At 43.4% G+C, this 12,973-nt stretch overlaps 1 protein-coding gene across 2 annotated transcripts in view; it reads right to left on the reverse strand.

The window, feature by feature from the left end:
- Window positions 1–12,973, reverse strand: part of FNDC3B (fibronectin type III domain containing 3B) — a 184,363-nt gene that overhangs the window by 42,603 nt on the left and 128,787 nt on the right. For both annotated transcript variants that reach the window (XM_032119442.1, XM_032119443.1), the window contains exons 10-13: window positions 10,694–10,832; window positions 10,315–10,368; window positions 2,635–2,759; window positions 259–433 (exon numbers count right to left, since the gene is read on the reverse strand). In XM_032119442.1, the coding sequence (XP_031975333.1) occupies window positions 259–433; window positions 2,635–2,759; window positions 10,315–10,368; window positions 10,694–10,832 (493 nt within the window). The remainder of the gene's footprint in view (window positions 1–258; window positions 434–2,634; window positions 2,760–10,314; window positions 10,369–10,693; window positions 10,833–12,973) is intronic.

Raw genomic sequence — 12,973 nt, forward strand, 5'->3', positions numbered from 1 at the left:
TGGCAAAGGACAAGCTGCCTTCTATCTCACAGAATCCGGGGTGGTTTTGTAAATAATCACAGATGACAGCAGAGATTTTTAGCTAAGGATTCCTAATTCTGCTGCGCAGCAGAGCAAATCACACAGCTCCTCCCTGCCAAGTACCCAGTACTCCTGGAAGGCCCTCCAAAGCAGCAGTCCGTGCTCTTCTCAGTGATCTCCAATTAATAAATCAAAACTCAGCCTAAGTCGTGCACTTTATAGCAGCACAGCACTTACATTATCTTCTTCCTGAATTTCCAGGGTGTAGGAAATCACCTCCTCTGGTGTGCACCCTTCCACTTTATTCCACTGCAATGAGATCCACGTAACGCCAGCTCGAACAAGCCGTGGTGCAGAAGGGGTCTGAGGAATATTGCCTGCAGTGTAGCAAACCACCTCCTGGCTGTACCCACTGCTCAGAGACACAGCAGAGAGAGAGGAACATTAAAAACAAACAAACAAACCAACCAACCTCCAACCCCCCCAACCAAAGAAACAAAACAAACAAAAAACAACAGCAAAAAAACCCACCACAAAAACACAAAGCTAAAGAAACCTAAATCTCAATGTATTAGAGAAATATTTCACATTTTCAAAAAATTTGGACAATGTTCAAATTGCTCAGGTGGAAAAGATGAACACCCAGTTAGGAAGTGCCAGAACTAAGAATAGAAAAAAATGCAGGATAGCGTGTCCTCACAGTCATTTTTACAGATCTCACCACAGTAACACTGGAAAAAAAGATTTGATTGTCTAAAAATATTAACTTGTTATTAACTGTGAAGTGGAAGAAAATCTCATTTAACAAAGGGGAACTAAAACATAGGAAATAAAGCCTCAAGTGTTGACCTTCTGGACGTTGAACCTGAAATGTGCAGAATACAGCTTCTATAAACTCATATCAAAGCTCTCAATGGAAGGTGAGATTCTTGCAATTTTCAAATCTGTTTCCAAAGTACAAAACGTATTTTGTGCCTTAAAGTCACACCATGAACTTAATTTAACACACAGGAAGAGCCACATCTCCTTAATCCGAATATTCTTTCTCAAAAATAACCTATTTGTTGAAATACACTTATATTTAAATACACCATCTATAACTAAAACCAAAACAACACAAAATCATCATACATGGCAAGTCCACAAGCATTACAACAAACCAAAACCATCTCATGACATGAAGTGTTAGATGACATTATCATGCCATAATTTTGAGTGCTGTCTATAAAAATAAGGCATGTGCTGCTGGTGCTTATCTGACAGATTAGCACAGAGCAGCTGACCATAAATAGTTTTTAGTTCACTCCTTCCTCAACAGCCTGAGGGGGGAGAAAAAAGGGAGAAAGAGAACAAAAATAAAAGGGGAGGGGAGGCGGGGAGGAGTGTTGAAACACGCCCTAAGATATTTTAAAAATCTGGAATCTGGCAAAGAAAAGAGATGCCAGAACTGGGAACTCTGCACAAACCCAATTCCCTTCCAGCTACACTCAGCAGCTCCAGCTCAGCCCCCCTCTCTCTCCACATCGAGCATCATTTCAAAGGGGAGGGAATCACTCTTGCAAGAAGTTGGGAAAAGGGACTCTGTGCACACATGAGTGGTCTCAGTCCATCTCAGGAAAACACAGGGATGTGAATAAAGTAGCTTTATAAAGCTATCAATTGCTGAGAGGCTTGTGTTTTAGAAGAGAGAACAATACAGGAGTCTCCTGCCACAAAACACATTGTTATATATCACTACTGTTTCTTTTGTGTCCTTGTAATAATTATTAGATCCTGTTTAGCTAAGAAGGACAATAAAGGAGTACACAAGGGCACTGGATGTTTGGCTTCTTCACAGCTAAACCTTTCCTGGCCTGCTCTGCTTGCCTGAGCACAGGAGCACACACAGCCCCTGCAGCACAATGTCTCTCTGGCCACGCTCTGCTCCTCAGCTGCAGAACATTTCATCCCAGTGTTCCCTAGCAGCTCCCACAGGACTGAATTAAGTCTGATTTCTCATCATCTTCATTTGAGTGCATCAGTTCACATGCAAGGAAAAGCAGAAACCAAACCCCATCTTTCAGTGCCTTGAAAGTGCCTGACCTCTCTCAGTCCTGCCTGTCTCTCCCTTCTTTCCCATCCCATCAGCCAGCCCTGCCAGTCTCAAAGAAGGAAGGGACTGTACTGCTGAAAAGAGACAGAAGGGCTTTGCTTTAAACCAGAAAAATAAATATATCAAGATTCCTTTCAAAATCTGTAACTCAACTTCCCCTTGCTTGTTTTTCTTGGTTCACAGAGGTCCCTAGTGGGAATTTTACATAACAGATGTATTCTTTTTGTATTAGGAATAGACCACAAAACACCATTTAACACCTCAAAAGGAGTCTATCTGCTTAGGCTGATCTCATCATGCTGAAGGTACACAGCAATTCCCTGGGAGGTGAAGGATATCCCCAGGGAAAGTGTGACTTACCTTGAAGCATTAATAACATAGCAAATGTCAGATATTTAACTCGAAACCATGAAGAGAAAAGAAACAAAAATCCCTCAGAAATTCCTCTTTATGCTGTCATTGATCAGTAAACTCTTCAACTACCACTTTTTCTCAAGAAATGTGCAACCTGAGGAACTCACCTAGTACCGATGTCGTTCTGGGCCGCCAGCCGGAAGGTGTAACCCAAAGCTGGGCACAGCTTGGTCAGCTTGCAATGCTTCTGGCTCCCAAAGTAACATTCTCTGAAACCACTGTTCCTCTTTCCCTAGAAAGAGATAAACCTGTAATGGGATTGCTATGAAACAAAACCACGCCATGCTCATTTTAAAAGGCGCTGCTAAACAGTATCGGAATTAGATGTTTTCATAAGGGCACCGTGCAAAGGAAGCTGTGCAAGCACTGACAGCACTGCTGTGCTCTGAAAATCACACAGATCAGCACAGTCAGTCTGCTGTCAGATCCCTCCTCATCTTCTTGTATTTGTGAGACATATCTACAGCTCCAGCTTGAAACACAATTTATCCCACTCGTGAACAAAGAAGTGGGAAAATTATGACTGAAATGAATCTCTGAATCTACTCGGTCACAGGAGCACAGAAAAGGCACAGCCAACGTTTCTTTGCACACATCCATCCCTCCCTCGCTGGGATTGTTTCAGGAATTCTCTATCCCACAAGAGGGCTCTCGCTCCCCACGGTCCAGCACGGCCAGAGCCAGAGGGACAAAGCTGGGTGCGACCCACCCCGTGCTCTCCAGGGCAAAATTTACTCATCCCAGAGGAATAGTCAGCATGCCAGGTGGTGCACGCACCCCACTGCCCGGAGCACACAGCTTGTGGGGAGCGAGCAGGATTTGCTGGGGAGTTTGCAACTCTGTTAAGGAAGTTGTTTGCCAGCGGGATGGTTTATGGGAGCTTCACATGACCATGACCTGGAGCAATGGTCCACCCCGGCAAAGACAACACGAGGCAGCAGCCCAGAAGGTATCGAGACACTTCTCCAGCCCCCAAGTATTTCCTCAGGTACCGGTTTGTACCTCAGCACCACTGAGGACAAGGACACTCAGAAGTTCTCTCCCCTACCCCACCACATTTAAAACAAAATTAAACCCTTGTCAATCCACCCCAGCTTGGTACACCCTGGGGGAGAAATAAAGCCAAGCTGTTTGCAGGACAGAGACCCTAAAGTAACAGGGAATATCCGGACTCATTCTATGCCACACATGCAGAACAGTCAGTTTGCAATCTTCCAGGAGAAAGGACATGGATTGCTCAGCTCCTCATAAATAATATCTACCAGAACTGAAGCAGTTGAAAGGAGTTTTAATTGCAATACTCAAATACAAAATTAATGGACAATTACATTATGGAGTACCCAAAAGCAGCAGACCAGAATGGCAGCCTGACAAAGCACATCCATGGGCTCCAACGTGTGCAGGAGACAGGGTTATGCCCATCTCTGCAACTTCTTCTGACCAAAAAGCTCTGCTCAGCCATTTACTAGTTTTGGCACGTGTCTGTACAATTTTTAATTTTTATTTTACTATTTACACAAGGCATCCCTCCCTGAGGCCAACAGCCTCACCTGCTGTGCCTCCTTGGGCTCACTCTGCCCTCCCACACACTGCTCCTCCTCCGTGCTCAGAACATCACCACTAAAGACCTCAAAAATGCCTCAGTGGGACATGCATTTCTCACGGGCCCATTCTCCAGCCCCTGCCAACTTCTACATCTCCCTCGGATTGTGACACAGAAGGAAAAACTCCCTGAAATGTTTGTAGTGAATCTCCAGAATGTGTTTATCAGGCTAGAAGCAACCACGCAGATCTCCAGCACAGCACAACAATGCAGAGGCACTGAAGGGACATTTAGCACGCTGGCAAACAGCCAGAACTTTTCTTTATACAGCAGGAGCCTACACTTGCTCTAGAACTTCTTCACACACAATCTCCTTCAACTTCACCCACCTGTTCCAGCTGTAGCATTACTGCACAGCTCAAGTAAATTAAGGAGTAGAACTGGAAAAGAATCATGAAACCCAAAGCAAAAAACATTTTGTAAAGGAGAAAACCTTTTCAGATCTAAAATCCCTAGCTATACAGTGCTTTGATAGAATTTATTTCGGTCAAAAATAACAGGTGAGCACATTTCTCAGCTCAGCAGTAATATATTTAAAATGCAGACGATACAAAACCTAATTAGAAATCTTACGTTTCAGTAAAATATCCATTCATCAGTGCAGCACTACTAAAAATAGATTTTTTTTTTCCCCTATGCAAACTCTTATAGGTTGAGTTGCATTAAAGTAGTTTTTCTCCAACTTTTTAATGACTTTACTACTTATAAATAACTGAAAACATTTAATTTCTTTTGGATTTCTGCTTAAGAATGCCTTTTAAAAAATGATTTTCCTATGCTTTTTTTCCAAGAGAACGAAGTGACCAATTGCTAAGCATGTGGTCAAATAAAACAACGCTGGCTAAAAAGGAAAACCATGAAAAATCTCACCTATAGCACAGTGCCTGAACAAAGAGCAATGGGCCAAGCAAACTCTCATTTGTCAGACTGGTTGGTTAAAACTTTGCCAAAATTGCCGAACATTTAAGGTATCCTTAACTTTGTAACAGCACAAACCCTGGTATTGTCTATTTCTCTTCTAGAACTGGTATTGTACATTCCCCAGACTCACTCAGAGACCAACTGGTATTCAGATTACTCAGACTGGCTGGTATTTTGGATTCTATTGGCACTAATTGGAGAGGCTGGCCGATATTTCTAATTATCCTGGCATTAATAGCCTGGAAATAGCCTCTCCACTCCTTCTCTCCCAAGATTTATGAAAGCACTAATGCTGGCATAATTACAGACAGGAACAACTGGCAGGCTGGTACTGGCTGCCACCCAAGAGTCTTACAGCTTTCCCAGAATCCTTCTCCTATTCTTTGTACACTCGGCATCCAAGTTTTTAATCCTTCAAATAATGTTTCGTAAGTTGCTTAAAATACACTGTATCATCTCTGCAAGTATTTCTAATCCCCAGATTTTGGAGCGAGAGCGCTGTCGGACTTCCCCAGCCCGTGTTCCCTTTTCTTCTCCAGAACAGCCCACCCTGGGATGGACCATCAGCGCCTGTCTGAGGAAACAAGGACAATTCAGCTCCACAATACTCCAACACAGTGTTAAACACACTTAAGAGCTCTGCCTGCTATTTCAGCAATATTTCAAGCTGCACACTCACTTAACACAGGGTGCTTGATTGTCTCTGGAGAGTGTATTTATTGAAGAAGGGATTTGAGGTTTGAAATGGGTTTTGTTGACTGAGTTCCCTGCAGCAGACCCAGTAAATAAACACAAAAGGAGGAAGGGGCCACTGCAGGCACAGCAATGCAGGAACGGAGCACAGTCCTGCACAAGACCTCCCTGCACCTGACTGAAGCCAAGCTCAGCACCACATCTGTGACCAGGATGCAGGACTGACATCTGCTGTGGCCACACCAGCACTGGCTTCTGTGTTTGGGTCACGTTGGCAATAAAAAGGAATGGACTGAAATTCAATCTGACACAGAGCTGTGGAGCAAACTGTCAACAGTGTAACACACCCGAAGATCTCTCTACAAAGCTTTTACTGGGCCAGTTATGCAAGTAAATGAATTTTCCCCATAGACACTTAGGAAGACAGCAAAGGATCTACAAAACATCCCTAAATTATACACAAACCCCAATTTTACCCAAGACTCTCCTCTTGCTTGTCACACAAGAGTGGCACAGCCACAGAACAGACCTGGAGGGCAGGTAAGTGAACAAACACAAACATGGAGCTCCCTGTATCCAGTTCTGGTGGAGCACCACTGAGATGCCTGGCTCAGATTATCAGCTGGTATAAACAAGCACATCTCTGCTACCTCGAGGAATTTAAAACTTTTGGCAGAACAAAATTATCCCTATTTATCTCTATGTAAACTTCACTATTAACTATCCATCATCAAATCATTAAATAGTGTGGCATTGTGTTGGTCTTTCTCTTCAGTACATTAAAAACCAGGGACATACACTGTGTGAGAGGGATGTCCTTGTCTCTGGCTCAGGAGTATTCCTGCCCTTTCCCATAGAGAATGAATAGGATAGTCTTGCTATCCATATACACAAGAGAAACATTTATTTACTATCACTTAATCACACAACAAGCATTTCACATCTAATTAGTAACAAAGGCCTGGTTCTTACAGCAGTGCCAGCAGCATTTTTCAGTGCAGTTACAGTTTACTGATTTTGATGAATGCTGGCATCAGGGAAAGCATCACCTCCTTTACAGTCATGTTTTCTTTTTGGTATATTTTTAATGCTATTTTTTCCCTGATTAGCCTTTTGCTTACCCTGAATAATCAGTCCTGGCACCAAGTCATCAATTGATTAGTTCAGGTTTGTAAGTTCAAAGTTCATAGCAAAAGAGCCAGAAGATGAAGTTTTCTGTAATTACTGATTTTATTGCCAGACAACTAATGCCAATCCCAGCACCTGTGGTGCAAGCGTGTTCCAATCCCAATGAAATCCAGAATACCTGAGACAGGGGTTGACCCTAACTCCTTTGGAGTCAGTGGAAGTTTTCCCAGGGTACACCCAGTGTATCTGAGTGATAATTTGTTGGACTGATCTTTTACTCTCCTATTAAAGAATGAAGTGTCCTACATAGTTCTTAGGGCATTTTAAGAGAACAGTTTATTAGCAAGGTATTACAACTCTAATTCAAAGGCTAGGATCAGTAAAGGGAAAGCATTTGTGTTTTTTAACTAAACATGCAGCACCAGTCACATTACAAACCATTTATTCCAAACTGGGATTGAAAAACGTAGGCTAGCTGGAATAGCTTTATATATTGACAATCTTTCAGAGTCTGCGGGTCAGGAGAAACCCCAAACCTCAGAACTAAACTGAAGCAGCAGCTGGGTAGGGCTGGCCCAGTAACACAGTAAGCAGTGTAACCTCCTAGAATTTCCCACCTCACCTAATCCTGGGGCTGTAAACACAGCGCTTCTGCTGCCACTTTACAGCCACAGTTTGTTTTCTGCACATACAGGTGATGCCACCTACACTCCTGGTGGCATTTTGGATGCTACAAACTGTGCCTCTGCCTTGAAGAAACAGGAGGAACCAGGTGAGATACTGCTGAGCATCTGACATGCTCTGAGATCTGAACTGCCCCAGAGACAGACAACCCATGACCCCCCAGCCCTGAGCACCAAGGGAGCCCCTCCCTTGGAGGGGTAACTCTGCTCGAGCTGGAGGAACACACTGGTGTGACTGGGACACAACTGGCAGTGTTTACCTGGATGCCTCCACCACTCTCCACATCTCCCATGCCCAATGCCAGCTTTGTTTCCAGAGTCTGAGCTGCAGCCTTTGCACAACAGCCTTCCAGGACCTGTGTGCCATGAGTGTGGCGAGGGCTTTCCACACCATTCTTTCCTAGAAAGGGACTCAACTTCCTAGGCAGGCTGCCACTTTTGGGTGTTTTTCCACCTTTATCATCAGACAGATTTCTTGCTCTCTGCTCTTGCAAAGCCCTCTCTGCTTTGCAGCCACGATTTAATTTCCTTGTGATCTCTGATTTTCCCGTGTTTATACTTTATCCTGTGCCTCGCAGCTAATGAATGCTGCTCTAGCTGAGATCTGGCACCACGTTCCCTGTTGCCTGGCAAGCCTTCTCCTGTGCCTTGATGTATGTATTCCTTGATTTCAGCAGGACACAGTGTGGCATTGTGGAGAAGGCAGTGCTTTTGCTTACGTGGAGTTTACACAACCAAGCGCGAGCCTACGGGGCACTGCAAGTGAATTCTCTCTTGTACCTGGGTGCCATAATTCCAGCATCTAACTGCACTTCATGCCAGAGGCACAACCTGCCATGGCACAGGGAAAAGTGAGTGCAGCAGCCTGCCAGCCCACCACTACGTGTGACAAGGCTCCTGCAAACCCAGGCACAGCCAGGCTGCATCTTCAGACTTTTCCTTTCTCAAGCTTTAATAGCAGGTTTTAATTTCAGCGGCTTAAAGTTGCATTTCTGTCTCTTATCAGAGGAAAAAAAAATTTAGAGACGCTACACCTGTGGCATTAACTGTCTCAGAACTTGACAGCTACATTTCAGCCAGGAGTCTTGTCAGACCACTGGAGATGTACCAAATTAATTTGTGCAGGGCCATTATTCTTTTATCTGTGCTGGCTAGCTATCCATTATAATCTCAGATTTCAGGGTTGTTACTGAGAAAACAAGATAATTAAAATAGGTAGACTAAGGGAATCGGGATGCCTTCATTTTTTCCCATTGGAAGCTGAACTGCCCTAAACCAAACTGCTTTTGCTCTGTGAAAAACAGGAGTCATAACCATTCTCTCTGAAGACAAAACTCTTATTAAAGAGTTTAAAGGACAAAAGCATTTTAGAATTGCCTTATATATATCTCCAAAATTATGTCTAAGCTCCATGCAGACAAAATTAACATTACAAGTATTTGCACTGTATTAATTATCTCCTGATGGTCCTTCTTCTGACAAGACCTCTGTTGCTTTGCAGGCTGGACTCATCCAGGTTTCCACTGCTCTGTGCTGCTCTGTTCCCTCAGCTCCAAGTTACTGGAAGCCTTAGAAGAGATCACAAGTGCACAGTCAAGGTGCCACAGAAGGTCTACAGGATCATCCTGGCCCGTCCTTTCGGAGAAATCTCTCTTTAGTCTCCTTTCCCAGACTTCACACTCCCCCTTTTTCCCTTTTTCAGTGACAACCTTTGGCTTTCCATTATGTGCAGAGGGGCAGCAAGTCATTCTGAAGTTATTGTTTAACTTTAGTTCAGGTTCTGAGGGTTTCTCACCACGCAGACCCCACTAGCTGTGACAGTGCATACAATAAATGTCTGCACAGTGAGTGGCTCCAAACACCCAACATGTAGCAGAACAAGCAGGGAATGTGTTACTAATGCCTTGGTGGAAAACTTCATAACAGAATATCCCTTTAGAATATTTTTAGACTACGAAAGACCTCAAGAGATGTTTCTCAGACTTTACAACCAAACACCCTTTCACACCCTTCATTTGCTGACTCGTGACGTTCCTTTATTTACATGTTGTCCAAGCCCTTTCTGTTACTCAATATTTCTTTTTTTCCTTCAGAGATAATACTCCCTGACTCATGCTTTCTGCAGGAATATGGCTTGTACAAAGGAAAGGGGGGAGAAATTAGAGGATAGAGGGAGGACTCACAAGAACCCACCTCCAGCAAATCCTCCACATCATCTGTTGGGACACTCTCCCAACAGCCCAGTGCTCACTAACCATGGAAGATATTTAGGAGAGAACTTATTTCCTTTGTGTCTGGAAAGGAACTAATTGCCACTACACAAAGGACACTGCTTTGACCCTGAGTACCTTCTCTGTAGAAAGGTCTGCAAGATCATGGCTCTTGTCCTCTGAGGCAGGAACAAGTGTTTATTCTGCACTCAGCAAAGGAAGAAAGAGATCATGAACAGAACTCTAAGATACATCACAAGTAATTAAATAGTAAGTAATGCTAACTAACAAATAAAGTACACCAAATGAGCGACAAAAGATTTCAAGGGTACGGAAACAGAACATTGTCTCTGTATAAAACACACTGAATGGAAAGTTTTCCCCCCGCTGCCTCTTTCACCTTTCCAACTCTTTACCTAATGCCATCAGGATTTCATTTTCCCATTTCTACTTTCTCCTGTATTTAATTATTTTTCTTTACTCAGCAAAATCCTTGTAAAGTCTGAGTACCATTTATTTGTGTATTTTTTCCAACTAGTTACTACTTACCTCATCCCACTCCAGAAGGTAGCTGGTGATTTTTGAACCATTATCAATGGGTGCCTACAAACAAAAACAAACAAAAGGTGATTTGGGGAATAAGAGTAAACGGTTTCACCTCCCCCAGGCAAATGACTACAGTTTCAAGTGAAACCAAAGCCTTGCACATGGCTTGGCAACCTCTTAACGAATGCCGGGAAGAAGCTGGACATAATGAAACACATACATTTTAAAAGTCAAGTCAGTGCACAGGAGGGGATTTGTCAGAGTACAGCAAGTTCAAGTCCCTTACTGAAAAATGACTGTCTCAGCCTCCAATTATTTCCACCATTTGTGCTCACTGTCAGTTCTTTTTCCCTGCTTTTTGCCCAATCCAAGCGTTACCTACCTTCCACTGCAAGGTTAAGGAGCTTTTGGTCCTGTGCGAGGGTTTGGGTGGGAAGGGACACTCTGGTGCTGAGCTGTGAGTAGTGAAGCTTACTGGCTCTGAGCAGGATCCCTTTACTGAGTTGTACATTGCATATACCCTGGAAACAGCATTCAAATAGGTTATAAATGTGCTGGCAGTTACAGTGGCACTGCCTCGGCCACAGTGTTTGACTACCAAAGCACCCACACCATCCACTCACGACACACTTACCACAGACCAATGGCTGCCTTCACTTCACTTATACAAGCATGCAAAAAAGATTACAGCAGAAGAGGAACAGTATTTTGTGCAAATACTCCCACAGACGACTGAGTTATCTGCATTATCTTTTTGTTCCACCAGTATTTCCTTGCCTATTACCAGGCTTTCACACACTGTGAAAAGATCCTTCTTAAAATCCTTCTTAAAATACAACAGAGAAAAAGGTATCAGCTTTAATGCCTGGTTTACACTTGATCCACATGTACCACGTTGAGTGCTGGTATCTGCTGGTCTCCTTCTGTGGGTACAATCTTCTACATAACTCAGGCATCAACACTTAGTGCACCTCCATGGATTAGAACTAACACAGCTCAGCAACATTGCTCTGATAAACTAAAAATATTCAAAGCAAATTTGATTTCACACAAATCCTCTATATGTCAGCATAGAACATGCAATACCAAATAACAGGGGAAAGCAAATAGGATATACTTGAGCACTTCCTCACGAGGTGCTTTTCTCTGGAAAATTAATGATGTTACTTTTTCCCTTCACATTTTCCATGCAGCAAAAGAAAAGTGCAAATTGGAAGTCTTCTACTCAAAAAAAAGTTCAGGCCATGACCAGACAATGACCTCTGAGTTGGCCGTAGCTATTGTGCGCTTGAATGCAGAGCTAAAGAAAGGGCAATTTCTAAATTTGTTTCCAGTAGATAAGAGTGATTTATGTACAATGGCCACCTACGCAGAACAAGAACTGCTCTGGTGCTGCTTTACACATCACCTGTTAGCAGGCAGGAGCGACAAGAACTGCAAGTAATTAACTGAGTCTGCATCTGGCAAGTGGCACATACATGTGCTGGAATTGAGCATGGCCCAGCATCCAACACATGCCACAAGGGAAATAACACCGTGTGAAAACGAGCTCGAGGGGCATCTTCAGCAAGTCACTGAAACACTGAGCACAGCCAGCTCTGAGGGCACCAAAACAGTACTCCTGAAGAAAAGCAGCTGTTGGCTCAGAGCAAACCAGGTTGTCTCAGGGTCCAGCAGGGCAGCAACAAACACAAGCACCTTGGTCCAGTAGAGTCAAAGCCCTGAGAGATGCTGCCAAGGTCAAGGAGACCCGAGGTGATCTGCCCAGTAACTGCTGGCCCCATAAATTTCTTTATTCAACAGATTTATTTCTTCACAGTCATTAATACATAATGCAGTTTCAGTGAAGAAAAAAAAAAAAACCTATGGTGGAAAGCAAACAGCAGCTGTTCTAGTGTCAGCTTGCTCCACTACAAGCAGTGCTGCTGCTTTGCAAGTCTGACTTTTGTATTTAGCTGCTCCTTTTTAAACACAAGTTACTGTTAACTGTTCACAAACGACCTACAATTTGGCAAACCTGCAGGAAGGTGGAGGGAACTGTAGGCAGGGAGGAAGAAGTCAGCCAGGACCTGGGGCAAATACCCACAATGTCCCTAAAAATGACCAAAATCTCAGCCCAGCTGTGCATGGTGACCTCTCTGGTGTTTGAAGTTGGCTTCAAAAGAGACGTTCAGTGCTTACAGAAGGAAGCTCAACAGTGTTTTACAACCTTCTCCTTGTTACCACCTCTTTGCTGCTAAGGCCAGGACTCCTGGCTGACCTGGGAGCTGCATCTTTTCCTCATTTATGACAAGTTCCTTCTGGTCTTGTGCTTCTACTTGAAGAGCTCATTTTAGGGCTCCACTAGAAACTACCTTTAAAATTAAAAAGAGTCTATAGTATCAGAGCTAGATGGACACATTTCAGTGTTGGATTTTTTTTTTTTCCCAGAACTCAGAAGCAAGGTGTTTGTTCTTTAAACAAACAGGAGCAACCTTGATGTGAAACAGTGTGCCAAACCTAGCCCTTGTCAGGAAAAACAGAAGGGAACAATAGACAGGAGTGAAAGGATTTTTTTTTTTTAGAAGGATATTGGGGGTAAGTGAACAGGATGTAAATTCAAAGCCTTGGTTCATAAATAAAATCTTTTTAAAAAAGCAACATGAGCAGGTAACAAAGTATT

This window comes from Corvus moneduloides, chromosome 10 (genome assembly GCF_009650955.1).
Source record: "Corvus moneduloides isolate bCorMon1 chromosome 10, bCorMon1.pri, whole genome shotgun sequence".
Lineage (NCBI taxonomy): Eukaryota > Metazoa > Chordata > Aves > Passeriformes > Corvidae > Corvus > Corvus moneduloides.